The 22630-nt window shown below is 42.9% G+C and overlaps 1 protein-coding gene across 4 annotated transcripts in view; it reads right to left on the bottom strand.

The window, feature by feature from the left end:
- Positions 1-5109: 5109 nt before the first annotated feature.
- The window catches only part of C6H12orf4 (chromosome 6 C12orf4 homolog), a 36713-nt gene continuing 19192 nt past the window's right edge, over positions 5110-22630 (bottom strand). For 3 of the 4 annotated variants that reach the window (XM_021164956.2, XM_029478880.1, XM_029478881.1), the window contains exons 10-14: positions 18713-18787; positions 13661-13863; positions 7164-7221; positions 6229-6296; positions 5110-5619 (exon numbers count right to left, since the gene is read on the bottom strand). In XM_021164956.2, coding sequence (XP_021020615.1) covers positions 5527-5619; positions 6229-6296; positions 7164-7221; positions 13661-13863; positions 18713-18787 — 497 coding nt within the window. In that variant the 3' untranslated portion in view covers positions 5110-5526. The remainder of the gene's footprint in view (positions 5620-6228; positions 6297-7163; positions 7222-13660; positions 13864-18712; positions 18788-22630) is intronic. The other variant, XR_003836963.1, reaches the window with a different exon arrangement.

The following is a 22630-nucleotide window of genomic DNA, read 5'->3' as shown; positions in this document are numbered from 1 at the left end:
GAAAATGGGTTTCGATATAAAGTGGAAAGTGAGAGAAGTCTAGAAAGGATGGGGAAAAGACCTGTCCATATGCTCTCCTCGTGGGTCACACCTGTCTATGACACCACAATTCCTGCTGGATACGGATACATCTCCAGAGAGGAGCTGGTGGCTGTTTTTTTTTTTTTTTTTGTGACGAGTTCTCTGTTTCTGTATGATAGATGTGAATAATAATGACCTTCATAGGTTCATATATTTGAATGCTTAGGGATTTGTATTTGAAAGGATTAGAAGATACGGCTTTGTTAGAGGAAGTGTGTCACTGGGTTTGAGGCTTCAAAAGCCCAAGCCAGTCTCACTGGCTCTCTCTTCTTGCTGCCTGTGGATCCAGATGTAAAACTCTCAGCTCCTTATCCAGCGTCATGTCTACTACCATGCGGATAATGGGATAAGCCTCTGAAATGATAAGCAAGCCCCAATAAAGCATGTTTTTTTTTTTTTTCATAAGAGTTGCTGTGGTCATGGTGCCTGTTCCCAGGGGACACTGGCTAAGACAATACAGATACACAGATGGTTCTATGTGTCCCTTGCTTCTGAGATCCTCATTATTCATAGTCATTCTCTTCACCTTCCACAGGAGCTGAAAACTCTGCATTAGTGAATACCGGCTACTACTTTTCAGAGAAATATCAAATTATGTTCCTGCAAGTCTCTGTCCACATTTCCATGATCTGATCAACACACCTTCATTGGTGTTTCTGTTTAAAGTCACTTTATTTAATATGTACTGTTGATTCATTAACATTGAACTCTTGGCCAACAGCATTCTAACCCATGCCATATCTGACCCCTTCTCCATAAGGCACATCTTAACGTCTTTCTTATGCTTATCAACACTGGACAGCACTTCAGCAGTTTGCTTTTGGACCATTTGAAATAGCAAAGTAATTAAAAGCAGAGAAATAAAAGGCCACAGCACTAAACATACCAAACGCAGCATTTCTTGTTATGAACTAAAACAAGGCAGTAAAGCGCCACTCTGCCCACGGGAACTAGGGATGTGTATATGAGCAACTCAATGGGTTAGCTCCTCCATGAACGCTCACCAAGGACTGAAATCCCCCAGCAGGGATTTACCATGCATGTGTTAGCTATGTTCCCATTGCTGGGATAAAACATCATGACCAAGAGCAGCCTGGTCACAGTCCATTGTGAAGGGAAGTCAAGGCAGGACCCTGGAGGCAGGAACTGAGGAAGGAACATGGAGGAGTGCTGCTTCCTGACTTGTTTTCTGTGGCTTGCTCAGCCTGCTTTGTTATACAGCCCAGGACCACACACTCAGGGGCCGCACTACCCACAGTAGGCTGAGCCCTCTCACACAGTGACAAATCTACAAAATGCCCTAAGGCCCAATCCGATGGAGGCACTTTCTCAATCAAAGCCCGCTCTTCTCAAATAACTCTGGCCTGTGTCAGTATGACCAAAACAAAACAAAACAAAAGCCACCACCCCCACCCAAAACCAGACCAAAACCAAAACCAAAATAAACCAAACCAGCATAATATATGATCTGGATTTGATGAAACTGCTTTTGTTGTTCCCCACTGTGTGTGTGTGCGTGCGTGTGTGTGTGTGTGTGTGTGTGTGTGTGTGTGTGTGTACGTACAACTGTCCACATCATGGACGCCAGTGCACTGGGTACAAGGCTTGCCATTATTCTATTGAGACAAGGTCTCTCTCTGATCTTGGATTTAGAGTTGTAGCCCGCCATTCCCAGAAATCCTCTTGTTTCTATGCCCCACACGAGTGGGTCACAGGTTCATGCACAGCCACACCAAGCTTCAAACTCAGGGACTTCTGCCTGCATGGCCAGTGCTCCCCAAAGGTCACCGTTAGTGACCTTTGCAGGCACACTACACTCAAGTGAGTAGGTGGGTTCACACATGCGGGATCTGTGATTAAGAAGAATGCACTGGATGTGGCATGAAGTTCAGCCAACTCTTAGACTGATGTTCTCCTATGGGGGAACAGAAAGCACAGCAGGAGAAATCGCAAGTGTTCGGTACTAACCTGAGCCGGTGTCTTTGAACATGATGCCATAAACCCAAACCGGGTCTGTAGGGAACCTTAAAAGAGAAGACACACATCTGTTCCCCAATCCTGCCATCTCCAGCTGTGGTGCCCTATTTGGGGATCTGTGTATTTGATGTGCTTTAGGGTATCACTGAGATACTTAAACAATCTTTAAAACACATATTTCACATAGACAAGAATCCATACCTTACACCAAATGCCAAGGTTCTGTTTTTGATTTTGGAAAAACTTCCTGGAACTCTATAATGACAAATCTACTTTAGAGCCCATGTCAGCTGGCAATCAGAAGGTCACCTCCCAGACTGCTCAAGCCATTTCAACTGTGTGCTAAGCTTTCGGTTATTTAAAGGGTTCTGAAGATAATGGTATATTTTTGGAGGCAGGTGTTGATGATAATGATTTTCACGTTGCTGCGGGTACTTTTGGTCTATCCAGGTCCCAGGCTTCTCCCTCAGGACTCAGGAACGTTTCTGTGCTGAAGAGTTTTCTTCGTGAGAGACATGGAATGGAACTGAAGTGACATAAATGATGGCATGGGCTGTATCAACAGAGCTGCCACCTCCTGGGCCAGCGAGACCCTTGGGCTGAAATTCCTTTTCCATGTGTTTCTTCCATTTTGGTCCCAGTGTCGTGCTGAGGCCCAGCTGGCGCCACACTTCTACATCAATGGGAAGGTTATAGCCTCTCTCTGCTTCCCTTGGCAACAGGTGGGGCGGGACGGGAGAAGCAGTGAAGAATGGAGGTCTCGGGCTCAGCATTCTGGCCTCAGTGGCAAACCAGGTTGAAGGCCTTGAGGCCCTCACAGCCATCTGTCTTAGGGACAGCCAACTGTTTACACAGACAGAACACTGTCCACCAGGACATTCTTTACCCGTGCAGTGTAAAGCACGCCAGCACCTCTCTCAGCATGCTGCCTGTTCCTGCCTGCACTGTTTGCAGTTCCACCTAGAGGGTTTGCTATCCTTCCTGTGATCAGAACTGCTGAGGCGCTACTCAATGGCTATGACTTGAAGCTGTGATGAGGCCCAACTCGGTGGAAGAACCTTTAAGAGGTGGGGCCTAATCAAAGCAGTTAGCTGCTGGCGGGGCACCTTCGAGAATATTGCCCTGGTTTTTTTTTTTTTTTTTTTTTTTTGGTTTGGTTTTGTTTTTTGTTTTTTGTTTTGTTTTTGTTTTTTGCTTCCTTTCCTCCTTATCTGCCATGAAGTGAGCAGGCCTCTGGGAGCACACACTCCCACCATCATGAATTGTGCTGCCACAGACCCAAAGCAACAAGGCCAAGCAGCCAAGGGCTGGATGCTCACAAGGCTTTCTCATATATTCTGTCACAGTAACACATCTTTCAGGAAGTGCTCCCCTCCAAGGAGAAGATTAGAAGACTTGGTTCTTGACTCAAATACAAAATTCTAGGTTCCCATAATTACAGCCTGATTAAAATCCTCACCATTTAACTATATACAATTACATTTTAATTGCAATCGTGATGCATTTTTGGGTGTCTTTTCATCGAGGGCATATAACATTGTAGGAATGTTTTTTTTTTTTTCTCATCTTATCATTGATGCACACTATATAATATAGCACAAACTGAAAAATGGATACTCAATATATTTGCCTTGATTTTACAGGTCAAGTTGTACTTTATGTGGTCATTAAGTGAAGGCCCCAATTTACAAGTGACTCGGTAAAACAGCCCTGAGGTGATAAAGAAAACTTTATCTTCCTTCTCTGGATCAGAGAGCTCCAGCACCTGGCAGCTGGCTGCAGCTCTGTTGAGATGTGTTTTCCCGCCCACAACCCTGTTCCCAGAAATAAAGTCTCTGAGACTCAATTAATTATATGTACAAACACCTTGGCCATGAGCTTTGGTTGGCTCCCTGATTAGATTTTTAACTTAATAAGCCATCTATTCTAAGTTCTGCCATGTGGCTAATTACCTCTGCTTGGTTCCCATGCTTCTGCTGTCCCTCATGGTCCCAGGGGAATCCCACCCACCCTCTGTCATGGAGTCCTTACTTCCTACCAGAACTCCCAACTTCAACTTCCTGCCTCAGCTACAGGCCAATCAGCTTTATTTGACGGGTGAAGCTTCCAAACAGACATAAGAGATTCCTTCCACACCCCACAGTTAAATCTGTTGATGCACTCTTAAATGTCGTTAGTCCCACAGCATCTGTAGAAAGGTCCTAAGGCTCTTTTGAATGCTCCCACTCCTGGTACACCTCTGGCTCTGAATGCCTTTTGTTGAGCTCACTATACCTACATCCCAGCTAAACCTGTCACTTTAATAGAAATAATCTCTGATCCTTACCTGTCCATCTCTGGTTACTAACCATCTGCCCTGCATTGGAATTAATTCTGATGAGAGCAATGGTGCTTGAAAGACCATTTCTTCAAGGGAATGGGGACTCTCCATATGCAGTGCCAAGCCCTTGGTAAAGAACTTGGGAAACTTAGTGTCTGATGGTCAGTGTGGACTAGGTGTTCCATCTCTTCCTGGAGTAGGAAACCAAGAGATATTCCTCCATGGGAAAGTACCAGTTAGTGTCTGCCACAGTTCTGACATTCTGGCAGACTAAGAGCCTATGAGGAAAGAGCACCCCAAAGCCAATTTGGACAAAGGAGGATAAACATCAGCGATCAGAGACAGAGATCCGAATGCTGTTTCTGCCTGGAGACGGGTGTGGAAGAGCGGTGAGACAGGGAGCCCGGGGGATGGAGAAGTGACAGCGATCCGGTTGTCAGCATTGCAGAGCACCAGAATGCTGCCAGGCGTGGGTCTACACTAACTCACAACAGGCCGGCAGAAAACAACACGATTTCCCCAGCCCGTGAAATGTTATTAATAGATCTGGGCAAGGTCACAGAGGGAAGGTGAGATGGCGGTAAAGAATTCCAAGCCTTCTCTGACTCTAACTTATACAACCTTAGAAAGAGAAGAAGAGTAAGAGCCAGGGTTTGAAACAGGAGAATTTAAAACAACAAGCACATTTGTCTGGTATACTTGCATTGTTACAAAAACATTTTCACAAGAAATTTATACTTGAAATGTATATTTAAATCTTGATTTAACAAATAAAGTAAAAGGAAAATTGTACTTTTATGCCTAATTACAGAACTCATGCCATGGAAAAATCAGAGGTCTCCACGGAAGTCCAACGAAATACAGTGTCCATATTTGAGAGACACCTCAAGTGTTACCACCGTCATTCCTTGATAGGACATATAAGTAGAAAGAAGAGCTATTATTTCATAAAGGGACCGAGTAAATGCTTCAGTTGGGAGCTGGCTTCTGGTCTGTGGCGTGTACACATTTTTGGAATGTTTGATAACATACTTCATCACTTAACAGGTGGCTCGATCCCACTAGGCACCTTTTGCTTAACAGGATTCCAGGACAGTTCTCTCAGAGAGTTCAGAAATCCTCTTCTCTCAGTGTTTCCATCTATGAGTTTAGTGCTTGGATGTCAGAGTGAGTGTTGAGGAGACCCGGAAGATCTGGGGAAGCATGTTACTCAGCTGATAAAACATTTCTTCAGAAATGCTCTGTAAGAGGGAGACCAGGGCAAGTGAGCACTTGTTAGATCCTGCCTGGCATTTTCAGTTTCTCAAAGTATTTTAAAACGTGGCTCTCATTCTAGGTAGAGAGTGTAATATGTGAAAACTGTCTTTCCTGAGGGATTCAATTTTGTAAGTATGGATTGGAGTTGCTTTTCTAGTTCCAACCCTCTGAAAACTTACATTATTTTTATCAAGTAAAGGTTTTGATTACTAGAGAAACCCTTAGTCATCAGCAGCATGAGTAGAAACAAACTCCACTAGTACTGCTAAGTTCTAAACAGAATTCAGAGCTGTTGAGGGTAGCAGCACAGCCCCAGCCCCAGCCCCCAGCCCCAGCCCCCAGCCCCCAGGCCCCAGCCCCCAACCCCCAGCCCCAGCCCCAGGCACGGGCAAGCAAATCTCTTGAGTTCAGACCAGATCTTCAAGTGGTAGGTGCTCAAATTGCTGACAGTACACGAAGTGCCTGCATGGCACTCAAACATCCTTCTCCCCTTCAAGTCATTATGTAGAGACTTCAGGGTGGCATACTTGGCTGTGTCTTCAAGGAATCTTAGAAGACCTTAGTCTGGAGTGGGACCTGCTCAGATAACATACCTGTGGTACCAGAAACTGCACTGTCCGAGAAATTCCTCCGTCCCATGAAGCCATCTCCATCATGAAGCCTAAAACAGAACAACAGGCTGATATGTTATGAGCTCTGGCCTTCCATACCAAAACTCCCTTATTAAAATGAAGGGGAATTTCATTGTGAAATTCTTGTCTCTAGCCTTGACCTCTTAGGTAGCTACTTGCCTAGAAGGAAAGCTAAGCCCCTAGGACAGATAAAGACCCACACTTCCCAATTCTCTATGCCAGAGAGGTGTAATGGTCTTGTCAACATACCCAAAGGCCTACATCACCTTCACAGGCTTTAGATAAAACAGATTGTGAAAGATAAATTCAGCATGTGGCTGGAATAAAAGGCATTCAAGGGCAGCTAGAATCAGCACAGTGTACGGGGCATCGGTGGGGTTTGTACTAACCATCGATTTGACAAGATCTGGAGTCACCATGGAGATTTTGCATGTCTGTGGGGCTGAAGTGGGATGACTGACCCTCAGTGCCCTCAGTGTGGGTGGCACTGTTCCACTGCTGGGGTCCTAGACCATGGAAACAGGAGGAAGCTACCCAAGCACCAACGTTCACCTCTTGGTTCCCTGACTGCAGGTGCAATGTGACCACTCTTTCCTGCTGCCAAGTCCTCCCTACTTCCAGACTCAAAGTCTGAGCAAAAATAAACCCTTTCTTCCTTAATTTGATTTTGTCAGGCGTTTTGTTTCAGCACCATGTAGAGTAGTTAATTTACTATCCAGATATCCTAGTTTCAGGGTGGCTAGAGATATGTTTATTTTGTAACTGGTAAAAGATATTATTATAAAATCTATTATGAAATATTTGACTGGTTAAATATTTGACCAAAGCATCAGAAACAGAGGCAACTTTGCCTTTCCTTTGGGAGGCTCTCCTTTCAATAACTGGGAAAGATTTACCTTTGACACACTTAAATACCAGTTCTGCTCTCCTTAAACACCAAGGTATAGTCATTTCCTAAAAAAAAAGAACACACATACACACAAAAATATGTTTTCAGCCTAATTTCATATAAATAACAAAAACTAAACCTATGTCATTAAAACCAAATGTTATAATACCATCAAATCTTCATTTATCTGGAATGTTGAATGTCCCCACTTCAGGTAAGTCCAGGATACCATGCATACATTCTAGTCAATAGACTATATTTATGGAATACAAGTTGATTTAATGAGCCTAGCAAACCAGACTAAAAAAAATGAACATTTATGTGAAATTTTAAAGTTGTCTAGTGACAGGAACTTCAAACAAACATTGAATATTAGCGTAGATGACTCTATTGAACTGCACAATAACTGCAAGTAAAACAAAATGCTTTATTTACCATATCACACATTATCACAAAAGTAAGGACAATGAACAAGTCGTCCGCAGCAGACACCTGATGAGTCAGATATACTCATTGTCTTCACTCTGGTTTTTAATCTTTAGCCAATACACTCATGTCATGTATATACCAAACTATGCCCATACATTTTATAATTTTTCCATGTCGGTGAGCATACCACTTTAGATTCTACTTCTTTGCACTGTCACCAGAATTATCTTTCTATTCTGTAAGTCTTTTTATAACTATAAGACTTGTTTGTTATTACGGTGTTTCTTAAGCTTTTGGAGTTCAGAATATTTATACTTTAAAAATCACCAGAGACTATGGACCTTTGTTTATGCGGATTATATCTTTCAAATGTATTTTATTAAAATTAAAACTGAGGTATAAAATATGAATCTCATTGAAAAGCAATGATAAGCCCATGTTGCTATACAAACAGAACATATTTTAGTGGGAGATGACTGAAACAGTTTAGAAGAGGGGAAGTTAACCAGTGACCACAGTGACCTACTCTGATGCAGGCCAAGGCAGAGGAGGGAGCTGTCCTACCCCTGCTCCCGAGGAGACGTCCAGGGATGGACGTGACTGGACCCCACTCCTGCTCTGGACCAGCTCCTTCCAGTTCCATAGTCCCCTGATTCCACAAAAAGCAAGCAAATCGATTCACTGCTCTTTTCAATCAAAGAGCACCATGTTTTATCCACCAATGCCATGTTCCCTTGTTGTTTTGTTATGTGTAACTAATATATGGCCTAAAACAAAAATCTGAGACAAATTAAAAATCCACGCTGCTCAGAATGCTGTGGATTGGCAGTCATTGATGATACTTAGAAGATAAACTAAACGCCAGCTCGGCATTTAACCGCAGCACAGACATAAAGGGTGAGCTACAGTCTGCAACGGTCTAACGTGCAGATGAGCCACACTGTCATATGCAATTTAACTTTACCTCAGCATTGCTCAGCAGTACGAGTCTGGAAAGAAACGCTAGACAGCTCTCGGTTTTCCCTGAGTCTTTTCTATATCTACATAGCAATTTCATCTCCTAAATAAGTTACATGTTGCCAGCTTTCTTTCTCTGTTATTTATTTTTCCTGATTAAACCAGGAAAAAAATCCTAAGGGGGTTGGAGAGATGACTCAGCAGTTAGGAGTACTAGCTGTTCTTACAAAGGACTCAGGTTCAACTTCCAGCACCTACACGGCTCACAACCGTTCTGTAACCGCAGTTCAAGGTGGTCTGACAGCCACTGACCTCTGCAGGTACTAACCATGCACATGGTAGATACACACACTCAAGCAAAACACTCACGCACATAAAATTAAATTAAATTAAACACCCCCTCAAACTCTTCACCTAAAAGAGTAGCCCTGAGAAGTTCAGAAGGCCATGAGAAGACATGATCATGGCTTGTTAGCATGGCGTGAGGCCAGTAGTTACACAAGACGCTCACTCCCACAAACAAGCTTCAGAATCTGTTGTTGCAGATGGATATGGACCTAGTGGGACAGGGAAAGTCCTATAGACCAGCAAAGTGGTTGTCTGGGCAACATGCCTTAGTGAATGAATGTACTGTATAGGAGATGTATCAGAACTTAAGTGGCTCAAAGGGCACACTTTGAAATTTGAAACCAAGATAGAAAACTGGGTTTTCTATTACACGATATTATTACAAATGGGCATTGCACTCAGAATAGATTCTAAAAACCTAAAACTGAAATTAACTCTCAATTTAGATTTTAATGAGAAAAACGTCTTCTATCTGTGAGCAACGCCCATACATCTTTGGATCAGGGTTAAGGGTGAACTCCTGGAGTTTTTGTTTGCTTATTTTCTTTTCTGATGTCTTGAGACAGTATCTTCTACATAGTCCAGGCTAGTCTCAAACCTCTTGGTAATCCTCCTGTCTCAGCTTACTTAAGGTTAAGATTACAGGTGTGTGGAGTCAAGCCTAAACCTCAGTATGCCATGTTAGGCTTCCACTCCATGTCTTCCACGTTAGATACAGTATCTTCCACATTGATACAGTATCTTCCACGTTAGATACAGTATCTTCCACGTTTATGCACCAGTAGGAAAGATTACAAGATTATTCTTTACTTCTCATGAATGTGCCTCTGAGATATTTGAAACATTTTTACAAATAAATTTTATAGCAATTATAGAGGTTGAGCACATAGCTTTGTTTCATTTATTTATTTGTTTTGGTGGGGATGGGGGGGGGAGCAAGATCTCACTGTGTAGGCCCAGCAGGCCTTGACCTCACAAAGATCCAACTGCTTTTGCCTCCTGATTGCTGGGATTAAAAGTCTTGAGCCATCATATCTAGCTTGTTTCTTACTTTTAACATTAAAATAACAGTAGGCTATTATAACTAGTTTGGAAAATGATTTGGCCATATCCGTGAAAGCTAATCAACAACATACCCCAATATCCAATAGCTTTATCTCTAAGTTCATTTATAATAGAACGGCCAAAAGAGATGTCAAAAGTGTTGGTAGAAGCTTTATTGGTAATAACCAGAGATTCAGGACCCTGCACAACTCGCACCTCTGTATCCTGGGCTACGCCATCTGAGTTTGTAGAATAAACTTCTTGACCTTGAATGGATGTTTAAATTTAACAAAAGGAAAATCTAGAAACCACCCAAATGTCCCTAAATAGTAAAATAGCTAACTAACTGTAGTTGAGCTGTATCATGTTACCTATAGAAACTGAGAGAGAAGAGTCCACAAGCACAACTCAAAGGCAAGGGTGCACTCACAAACCTCACACTGAGTGAAAGGCGGAGGAGCCAAGGCACTACAGAAACAACTCAACTAGCCACACTTCAAACCTGTTTTTACCTTGCTCTCCCACTACCCGTCTCATCTGTATAACAAGAATCAGTTCTTCTGCCCACTCTGTGGGTCTTGGAGGTCAGGCTCACGTTGTCAGGCTTGGCAGCAGGCACTTCTATCCCGTGAGCTCCCTCCAGTGCATAGCCCACACTTTTAAGTGAAAATCAGGGATACTCTCCAGCAGAAGCAGGTTTAAGGAGCTGAGAGTACATGGGCGTCTTCTGGGGTACAGGAAACCTTCTGTTCTGTGCGATTTGGGTATGAATTACAGGGTGTTCAGTCTGTGAGGATCTTACTGGACTGTCTGTGTATACTAGGTATATGTACCTCTTTATTTCTAATCGCAATTACAAAGGCCACAGCCCCAAAGGGTCTAGGAGTTAAGAGAGGGCACAAAGCCTAGTGGGGCTCCAGCTGACTGACTCCAATAGGACAATGTCTTTAAGCGACAGACAGATAGAAGCCATAGACCCCTCTCCTACCACCCAAGGCCCATTTTCTTTTTCATTTCCTCTTTCTTTTTAAGTTGGAAACAATTCCATAGCTTTCCTATCTGTCGTGGTATCCGAGACTATTTCAGACTTCGCTTACTACTTTGATACCTTAGTGTGGGGCAGCCACATGCAGAGATCCTATTTGTTTGAGGGGGAGAAGCAGAATCTGAAAACACTTTGGGGTCCCTGCACAAAACCTACAACCCACACCTCTACAGCCTGGGTGTGTGTTAAATAAACTTTGCGACCTTGAGGAGGTTTAAATACAGCAGATGGGAGGCCTGTGGCTCAATCTACTTTTGTGAATTAAATTGGACACTTCCGAAACAAACTTAATGTTCTGCAGCTGGCTGTCCCAATTTGAAGGGCAGCTTTTGTAACACCGTGGGAGAGGGAACGCTGTAGTATCAGATGTCTAGAAGTCAATCTGAACTGAGTGACTTTTGGAAATAGTGTTTTTGAGGTTGTTTCCCACCTACGTATAACCATTTTTATAAGCTGGTTAACCAAGAGTCCAGCTGCAGGAATGTCTGGATGCTTCTTTGTGGCAGAAGTTCATCACAGTTGTCACTCCCTAAAGACCCTTTTATAGATGACTAGTTAGTAAGCAAGTAACTAGTAAGTTAGTATGGATCACTAAAACATTCTCCACAGAACTGAGAGTCTACAAAGCTTGGTCCATTTCTCCTGAGAGAGGACTGAGATGCAGGAAAGTGTGGGGCCGCCACCACAGGATGGGAACAACCCTCTTGACTAAAACAGCAGTGGCGTGCTCACTGAGCGAAGACCCCAGCCTTCAGTGCAGGCTGGAAATCAGCTAGGGTCATCCTCACGTAAATGAACTGATAGTATAGTGTTTATACAGGCTGTAAGGTTAAAATCAGGCCTTTTGTATATCATCAGTCTGGGGTAGGGGCCTTAGTTCTTTATACTCCCTTCTATAATACAGCACTGCACACATTTTTACTTTGGTAGTAACCTTTGATCATTGTGCTGGATAGTTTTATGTCAACTTGACACAGGCTAATGTCATTGAGTGGAGGGAACCTCAATTAAGAAAACGCCTCCATAAGATCAGGCTGTAGTCAAACCTGTTGGGCCTTTTCTTACTTAGTGATTAACGGGGAAGGACCAAGCCCACTGCGGGTGGTGCCATCCCTGGGATGCTGGGTCTGGGTTCTATAAATATAGGCCGAGTAAGCCAGGGGGAGTGAGCCAGTAAGTAGCATCCCTCCACAGCCTCTGCATAAGCTCTTGCCTCCAAGTTCCTGCCCTATTTGAGATCCTTTCCTGACTTCCTTTGATGATGAACAGTACTAGGGAAGTATAAGCCAAAAAGACACCTTCCTCCCCAAGATGCATTGGTAATGGTGTTTCATCACAGCACCAGTAACCCTGACGAGAACAGTCTTCAATAACCAAGCTGCCTTCCTGTATTAAATCTGCAGAGCAGACGACTTTTATAAAGGCCGCTGCTTAGAGTAGTGGTGTGCATGTGTGATCTTGGTACTCTGGAGGCAGAGGCAAGTTTGAGGCCTCATCATGAGTTTGAGGCTAGCCTGGGCAATACTGAGTACCAGGCCAGCCAAGGCTAAACTTGCTCAAATAAATAAACGAAAATATATAAATCAATACACACACTCTTCCTTTACCCTCCCCCAAATAAAACAAGCGTCCAGCGAGAGGCCTTCCTGGCAACTCTGCCTCTGCCTCTTCTGAGAAAGGGCTTATTTCTGTATGAGGGGACTTCCGGAAAGGACTTGTCTGCAGACACAGGGCTGCAGCTCCTTTGCTCCTTTGCTCATTTGAAGATGAAGTTTAGACTTCATTTAATTTCTACAACCTATTCCCTATACTTAGTTTTCTCATGAGTGAGGGAAGGCAGCAGAAGGGAAGCAAGCACAGAAACTGTATGTAACTAAAAAGGTCAAGTAAATCCCAGCAGCTAAGGAAATAGGCAAATGGACGTGCTGCATCTAACTGCATAAACCACTCTCTGTACCATCAAAAACATCCTTGAGGGGCTGGAGAGATGGTTCAGCGGGTGAGAGCACTGACTGCTCTTCTGAAGGTCCTGAGTTCAATTCCCAGCAACCACATGGTGTCTCACAACCATCCATAATGAGATCTGACGCCCTCTTCTGGTGTGTCTGAAGACAGCTATATAATAAATAATAATAAATAAATATAATATTTATTATAATTATTATATTATATATATTATATATATTATATATATTATAATTATTATAATATATATTATAATAAATATAATATATAATATAATAAATAAATAAATCTTTAAAAACCAAAAACCAAAAAAACCATCCTCGAGAAAACACTGAGCTGAACTACTAGCATACATTCAGAAAGTGAAAACTAATCCTAGCATTGGCCAGAGCCACAAGTAAGTGTGAAGGTGAATCTACTGCCTCTTAAAGTAAAACTGGAGAAGGAAAGGAAAGCAGAGGTGGGGAATGGGTAGAAGAGAGGCAGGGAGACTCATTTCTTCTCAAAGTAAAAGATTCTCTGGAGTCCCATTTACTGATATCAAGCAGCACTATAATTTTCTGAGCACTTTTCGTTGTTTTATGTCACTCCATTTAACTGACCCAACAGGAGATACAAAGGTCCAGCAGTTAAAAGCACAGGACCACGTTAAGATGTAGGCTGATAACAGGATTGCTATGTAACACGTTCAGTAAAGGCGAGTGTTTGCTGCTTACCTCTGACATATCATGCACCAGCAAGAGAGGGAGGCTTATCGTGGTGATATCATGGGTACAGCAGACTTTGAGTATGTTTCGGAGTCCCATAATAGCGGGATCCCGAGCAGTGATATTTCCTGACTTCACGTTATCATCCACACAGAGATGGAAAGCAACATGGATTTCCGAGAGATTAGAATGACGTGTAATGTAAAATTCTCCTGTGAACAAGAAATGCGGCCATGATTCTCAAGTGTATGAGTCACTCTCATCCACAGGTTTATAAATAACCACGGGGGAGGGAGGAGTGTGTTGACATCGTATCAGGAAGCCACTACACTGCAAACACTCTTCCTTACTCTCAGAAAAAAGCAATTAAAATAAGAGATAAGAGCTAGTTTGTCAAGAGGATTACAAAGTGGTGTGAAGGAACCCCTGGATTATAGGAAAGTGAGTTTATAATTGCTATTCAACATAAGCACTTAAAATATCCGGTTTAACATGGAGATGTGACCTGGCAGCCTGCCTTCCTGGGCCTTGGTTGCTCTCTCACATCTCAGCTGATTGGTCAGTCTCTGCTCATCAGTTTCACCAGTCAGAAATGGAAACCGCACTGAACCTTCTACAAGTCTACGCCATCCACTCCTGCACTGGCCCGGAGAGGTTAACCACACTCGGTGTCGCTCCCTCACTGAAACACATCCACGAGCTATGACCCACAGGGCCCGCATAGCTCAGACAAGGCCTTCTCTTCAGCACTTGCTTGCCTCCCTCTCCTCTGCTCAGTTCTTCAAACCCGTGCAGCTTTCCCCCAATTCAGACTGATGCCTACAAGGCTTTCCTGAAGATTCTTGCATGGCTAACTCCAGCAGCCACACCTCAGATCCTCAGAAAGGCCTTCTTTGACTATCCCGATACAGGACTCCTCCACCTCTCACACGTTCTTCACTACCATTCTGTTTCATTTTCCTCTTAACAGTGGCATCCTAAGTTTATATAAATTATGTTAGAGAGAGTACTGCTTATGGATTATAGCCAATGAGAGCTTTTTCTATCTTAATAATCCATTTCATGTGCATAGAAAGTTCTTAATAAAGATTGGTTGAATGCATGAATAACTGTTTCTTAAACTGTAAAATTCAGGCTTCTATAATCATTATTTTTCTTATGCAGAATTAAAGTTTTTTTTTTTAATATATAAACCTAATATATTTGTATTTGGAATGTCTTAGTAGGGCCCTGCCAAGACCCAGGGCAGAACAATGGCACAGCTATAAGTCTCTGGACTGAAGAAGGGAACACTCGTGGAGCTCAGGGCAAGGGATAGATTACAGTTCCTCACAGGAACAACGGGCCAAGCCTTCCAGGCCTAACAAAAAGCTACAGCAACCCATCTGGTCAGACAAGCCCATAAGGGGCCTTCACTGGAGTAGTAGAGAAGGAAAGGCAACATCAGTCATGGTGAGAACACAGGGTCACTTGAGCAGATGGACACCAATACAAAGGGATCTTAACTCACAACTTGAAGATAGCCTCCCTTGCAGTACATAACTTCACCTTGGGAAATAACCCACTGAACAGTGAACACCATTGCTTTATAATTGTCCTAACACTCAAACAAAGGAGAACTATCTTGCTGGCTTTGTCACATCCAGACGTCAGGCAGCATAGGTCTTGTGCTGTCGTTGCTGAGAACAGGCTGCATACAGACTCCTGCTGGAAGTTACTCAGGCCATGTGAAGCATGGTGTAAGGTACTGTAAGGTGAGTACACGCTGGAGCACAGTGCTAACACACTAAACTGGTGAGCACTCACTGTTTACTAGGGAGGTTGGCAGAATTTTTTAAGTATAAACTTATATCTGCATATTTTATTTGCTTCTCATTCAAATTTTGCAGGGGCGTAAAAATTGAACTATCAAAAACGGTTGAGAACAAGTTGTAAACTGCCTTGTTTGTGTAGATGAAATTTATCTTTATAAGAGTTACAAGTCAGTGGCTTCATATTACAAGATAGGTTCATCTATCTGGCTACTTACTAACCTCATGTTTTAAAATTCATTTTCCTTTAATAAAACTCATGGTAATTTTGTTTATTAAAATCAGTGACCTGGACTGCCAGCCAAGACCATGTTGATGCCTGTGGCCTGTGCTATAGCCAGATACCACGTGGGAATCCATGAACCACGCTGCCACTGGCTGTGAAGGGCGAGGAAGCGTCTTTTGTCATGGCTTTGATGACTGCAGACTCACAGTTGAGAAAGGGAGATATAGAAGGTTTCTATGATGCTCCTCCCCTTTCCCACCCCCACCCCCACCCCCATGTCTGGACTGGAAGCCATTAAAGATGCTGAGGTACAGCTCTTCACAGCTGACTGCTTCTGGTAGGGGTGGGAATGCGAGCGGGGAAGGACTCAGCTTCCTTTAAGGGGATGGCCACTTGGAGTTTGATCATGCTCCAGTGAGTGTATGGGCAACTCGAACTGGATTTGGTATTTTTCCCTTTTTCCCTCCTTTCCTTTTATTTTTGGGAAGGTCATAAGGGTAATGGGTGAACCTAGAAGAACTGGGATATGAGTGTGATCAAAGTGCATTGTGTGAAATTCCCAAATAATCAGTAAAAATATTTTGTAAAAAAACAAAACAAAACAAAAACTAAAATGAAATAATTTCAGGAATACAGAAAGAGAAGACAGATGCACTTGTTTTCAATACTTATAGGAGATAGTAAATGTATTTGGGGAAAAATTTTTTTTTTTTTTTTGGTTTTTCGAGACAGGGTTTCTCTGTGTAGCACTGGCTGTCCTGGAGCTCACTCTGTAGACCAGGCTGGCCTTGAACTCAGAGATCCACCTGCCTCTGCCTCCGAAGTGCTGGGATTAAAGGCATGCGCCACCACTGCCCAGCTGGGGAAAATATTTTATAGAAGTACTTTGGCTAGGTAAGAGGGTGGGTAAAGGTGACTGCTGCCAACACTGATTGTATGAGTTTGATCCCCAAGAACATGGGGGAAGGAGAGAACTAATACCCACAAATTATCCTCTGGTCTTAACATGTGCACACACATGAACACAGACAGAACACACACACACACACACACACACACACACACACACACACGTGTGTGTGCACACGCGTGCGCGCGAGCATCTAAACAAATGTAATAAAAATATAAAGTGCTTTCGCACTTCAGCATCTTTAGTTACCAGTGTGTGTAAGCTGTAGTTAAAGATGCCTCTCAGGGGACCCAAGCAAAAAGTTTTCTTTAAAAACAAACGGGCAAACAAACTACTAAAAGGACACAAAGGGCATAGATAGAGGTATAAAATAAGCCAGCCAGAGAGAAGTAGAAAGGAGATCATGTGGCGGGGCTGGGCTTGTCACAATGGAGCAGACCACACGAGGCAGTGGCCTCCTGGGCCCCAGATGTGCCTGCCTCATCTCAGTGGATGGGCCTCCCAACACTGGCCTTGGGCGTGGGCCAGCAGTGAGGGAAGACAACTCCGTGAGCCAGTCAGGTGCTCCTAATCCCCAATCTGGCACTGCTTTGTCCGTCCTTAAATGACTTGCCTCTTGGTCTCATTTTACCCATTAATAAAATGGGGGCCAGTCCAGGTGCTGGCTGTAGTAACAAATTACTGAGATAGCGTAGAGAAGGGTCCGGGTTGGACGTGGAGGAGACCTGCTGCTCTCCAGCAGTCTTTGGCTAGGTGAGACGGCGGACTCACTTTTACTTTCTCACCCGGCACTTTGCACAGAAAATGTGGGATTCAGGCTAACTGCTTGTTTGATGAGGCTGCTGGAGAACTGCATGGAATAAGCTGTTGGGTACCAAGACCATCATAAAGAAACAACTATTCCTGGGTTAAGGGGAAGGACATAAGATAAAAACATATTGATTAAAAAACTTAAAAGGAAAAATTAAAAAGTTTTAAAAGTATGTAATATACCTGGTTTTCCTCATGATTTGAAATAAGTTTTGATGAAGATATTTTTTCATCTCCTGTCAGTATGTTGGGTATGGAAATTCAGACCCTGTCAGTATATGTGGTAGGCAATTTAATACTCCTGCCTACCCCAGACTAAAGGCATATCATTCCTTGTTTAGTGGTAATAATGATAGGCTTTCTTAAAGGAAGGAAGGAAATGAACTGAACAGGAGATACAGGCACTTCCACAGCAGTAACGGCCACCACACTCCTATCCTAGAAAGCCAGTGTGATGACTCAGGGCATGGGCCTACAAAGAATAACAGACAGTCTCCTGTTCCACAAAGGGAGGAAACGGCTTGTGGTGAGTCTAACATTATCCACCAAGGCAGGAGATGCGAAGGTGGGAGGAAGCTTGGAGGCTGATGACCACAGCCCAACGGGCTATGCCTTCTAAGATGAGGGCTGAAATGGGAATGACTTTCCCTTAAGTTAGTGACGTGGCCTGCGTGTTCAAGGTCTGAGGAAGGAAGTGAGAAACTACATAGAAGAGAACAGAAAACTATCAAGGAAGGGCTATTTCTGAAACTATGAAACCAACCACTGTTGAAGAGCTCACGTTTACAGAGCACCCAGGGCTTCTGCTTGGCGCCTAAGAACCAGTAAGTGAGCTCAGAGAGCTTGAGCTCCTGGGGTTAAATGTGTCCAGTAGCAACAGGGGAAGACACAGGCAGACGGATGCAAAGGGAGATGTGAGCCTGCATCAAAAGGCCCTGCCACGGTCTAAGCACGTGCATTTCCATTCCTCTGCTTATATTTTAGAGTTAAAAACACCTCTTGGCTCATTCTTTAGTAACTAAGAAACAATGTATGGGAGAAAATTAAAAATATAAAATCATGGAAACTGCATATGACTATGGGTTTTGTATATGGATCCAGAAGTCACTCCTGGTATACAAGCGAGACTTTGCATTGGAGAACATCTGTGAGTTATATGGGCTATATGGATACAAGTGCTCTTTCAAAGGCACATATGGTTCAACACTTTATAAATGAGCACCGTAAGAACTCGTGTTTCAAATCCACTATTTTAGTGTGTGTGACCATAGGAAAGTAAGAATGTAAAACAAAATAATACTTACCAGGTAAAATATTTAAATAGTTTCTCTCAGCATTCTTAGACTTATCATCACTTCCTCCATTTTGGTTTCCAGAATCTATTCATAAAGAAAATAGAACACAAAGAAATATTTCAGAAATATGAAAACGTCTTACCCCTACTCTTTCAAAACAACCACATAGCCAAAGTGTACTACTCGCCTCTCCACTCCTGCCACTCTGCCCCAGGCTTCACACGGGGCTTATGCATTCCCAGGCGCTGCGAGCGCCCTTGCTCCCTCCCTCCTCTGCTGCAAACACTAAGCATGTGCACTATAATTTAGCTACATCTCTTCATTTTATTTGGAGAAGAAAGGTTTCAGTCAGCTGCTAGCTAAGAAAGGGATCAGAGATAAGAGGTGGGGCCAGCCTTGACCCCACATGGTTTGGCTACATTGCGCTTCCCAACACTCTAGTTGTCTTCTGAGAGGTCAGGGCACTGAGTTAGCTGCACATAAAATAACTTCATTAGATAGCTGTGGTGCGGCTATCTTTATTTTTAGACTCTGACTCACTGTTGTTGCTATAACCTGCTCTGAACTAGATAGCAACACCAAGAATCATTTTATATTCAGCACATTCATGAAATTTACTGTCTCATCTGACACTATTTACAATGAATTTCAAGCAGATGTGTGACACCGCTTCAAACTGACCTTTTTCCAACAATCAATAACTCCTTTTTTTGTTTTTGAGGCATGATATTTTCTTGGGAGGATAAATGTTGGTTAATGAGAAACATTCTGAGTGAGCATACATTATTAAAGCGGAACACATTATTTACATATATGCACATTTTTAATAGAAAATACACCTAGATGCCATAAGCATTCTCTTGTCACAAATACAAAATGGGTACTACTTCTCAAAGCAGCCATCTTTTAGAGGCAATCTACTGACACCAGTTAAGTTCAAAACTACTTTGCAATCTATTTTGAAATGGCATTGCATATTAGAGAACAGCCAGACTTTCAAGTTATTAAACAGCACACACTGAAAGACAACCCTAAACACTGTCTGAGCACACTGCACACTGCATAACCCTGCCTAGTGACTTACACCAGTGTGTCTTCTAAACACACGTTTTATGAACTGGTAGAGAAAGTATGAGCCCAATGGGTGGACAGAAAGCGCGGAGTGGTTTGTATGAGTATTTCATGCAACAGAGAAGAACCTGGCAACTGACATGCTGCAAATAAGCAGTGGGTTATAGCACAGACTACAAGGAGCAAACTCTCCAATTCTAATTACACAGAGAATGAACAAACTCCCTATCAGAAACAGACCGAGGGGATAGCACACCAAATGGCTGTAGAGTGCCAAACAGTCAGCTCCCCAAACAGGCACACAATAGTATTACATGGACTCAACAGGTTCCATTTGGGAATAAATATATACATACAAATACAATATCTACATGCAATAACAACTCATGAAGAAAAGAGAGCACAAATTTTAAGGATAGAGGGCAGGGTATATGGGAAGGTGTGGAGGGAGGAAAGAGAAGGAAGAAACGTAATTAAAATACAATCTCAAAATAAACAGAAAAAAGAAAAAGAAACAAGAGAGGAGCTCACAGTCCACTCTTCTGTCCATGCTTTTATGAGTCACATGTTCCTTAGCAGTAAAAGGAGGTGATATTTATGGAAAATATGATATTCATATGTTTTATCATAAACTGTGAAAATACAATGAACATAACAACCACAGTAAAAAATGAATGAAAGACCGTAGGATAAACAAGTACTTGTATATCAGGATGCAAGCATGATGAACAAAAATGTAGTTGTGTGCAGATGAAGAAGACTCAGAAGTTTTTTCCCAAGACTTTCTATAACATACAAGTGCCTTTAAGAGGCTGAAGGAGGAGGATCACAAGTTCAAGGCTAGCCTAGGCTACACAGTGAGATCTGGGAAGGTTGGGGACATACTGAGACCCCTTCTTAAAACAAACAAACAAACAAAAAAAGAAAGTTGGGTCTTTTACAAAGTGCCTTATTCTACTGCCTCATTCAAATCACAACACAGTTGCTTTCACAAGAACAAAATCCCATGCCACACACGTGCCACCTTAAATGTAGGTGGTTTTCAGACTCCCTGTCGTGTACTGCACGCTATCGCTCACAGACGTAAATTCCTCCTCCTTTGCCCACACCCATGACCTCCACCTTCACGCACTCTGTCGCTACGACTGAGATTAAAAATCCTTGGACGGAGCTGAAGGGAGCAAAGAGAAGGGAAAAGTGAGAAAATCATCTAACTAAAATGCATTAAACATTTTAAAACATATAGGGGAACATATTTCTGACCACATCATCACTTGCTTGGGAGGTAGAGGAAGAGGATAACAGCGTAAGAAGACACCGTGAACTACTCTACACAGCCCTCTGTTAGGATCACCTCTATACTGGTGTCCTGGTCCAGGGCTTGGCCCTGAAATGTAATGGCGCTCCAGCAGAGCCACAATTATTTATTGTTATTTACGTACTACTGCTTACAATTAAATATTGAAGAATAAATACCTACTCATGGGGGACTGAACCGCCCCAGGTACCTGCAATGCACTACTACACAACAGCAAAAGGCACACATGCTTCTGTACATACAAACATATTTGGAAGGCACAGGCAGGCAGGATGGGAAGGAGGGGCAGCTGCCCCCTTCCATCCCAGTTTTCCCTTCTGTGGTCTCAGTTATCCACCATCAGCTGTGGTTCAGAAACATCAAACAACTCCAAAGATAACAGCTCAAAAGTCTTCAATTGCATGCCAATCCAAGTAACAAGACGAAGTGTCACACCACCCTATTCTGTTCCATTCAGGACGTGATTCATCCCCCTGACCAGTGGATTCACAGTGTGCATTGCTACCTGCTGGGCCTCACAGCTTGAGACCAGTGATGCTGACGATTCAGATGTGACAAAGAGAAGCCCGTTAAGTGAAAGGTGAAAACTGACAAGTTATGTACATGTAATAAAGACTAGGATGGATGCAAGTTCAGTACTGCCTGTGACTGCAGCATCTCCCGGTGCTCCTGGAGCACCATCCAGAAGGAAGACTGTTACAGAGAACAGTCTGGAACCGCCGAACTAACAGAACAAAGTAACAGCTAACATGGGATGAGGAAGGGGAAAACACAGAGATATTGGTCAAGGTATATGAAGTTTGTTCTACAGGCTGAATCAGTTTCAGAGAGCTGATGCATAAAAATATGACTATAACCCACTACACACGTGACCCCTATCAAGGCACAGCCCTGCTGCTCTCACCACAGGGAACCAAGGAGCAGCCTCTCGGGCGACAGACATTTTGCTTAGTTTGGGGTACTTAGTGTGGCTATGATCTGAAGACATGGCATCCTTCATTGGCTCATGATTTAAATGCCAGCTTCCCAATTGGTGGCACTGTTTTGGAAGGTTCTAGAATTTCAGAAGTTGGGGCAGAGGTAGATGAAGTAGAAGTAATTATAAAGTATACTTCAGTACGTTTGAAAATTTTCCAACAAAATTCTAAGTAATTTGAAAGGACGTTGTATTGTACATAAATACAGGGAAAAAGGGTCTTTCAACCACATCAGTCTCTCTGTCTGTCTGTCTGTCTGTCTGTCTCTCTCTCTAGAACAACTAAAACAATTCTAAAGTCACAAAGCCAGAGATGGCTCAGGGCTGGGGTGCACGCCGTGGACCAGCACATGCATGGCATGAGAAGGGGCTGCAGTCAATCCCTAGCACCAGACAAAAATACGAATACGGGAAACCTCGGTTTTGTTCCATTTTAACTTTGACTTTAACGCCCTTTATAGAAATGGTCTAGCCATTAGAGACAGTGTGGCTCGAAAGCAAACTTTTTAAAAGCTCTTACTTAAGTATGGCAATGAAATTTTTTTTTTTTTTTTTTTTTTTT

The sequence above is a fragment of the Mus caroli genome, chromosome 6, assembly GCF_900094665.2.
Source record: "Mus caroli chromosome 6, CAROLI_EIJ_v1.1, whole genome shotgun sequence".
Taxonomy (NCBI): domain Eukaryota; kingdom Metazoa; phylum Chordata; class Mammalia; order Rodentia; family Muridae; genus Mus; species Mus caroli.
Note: the sequence above shows the minus strand (reverse complement) of the source record. Positions and strands in the feature narration are given on the sequence as shown.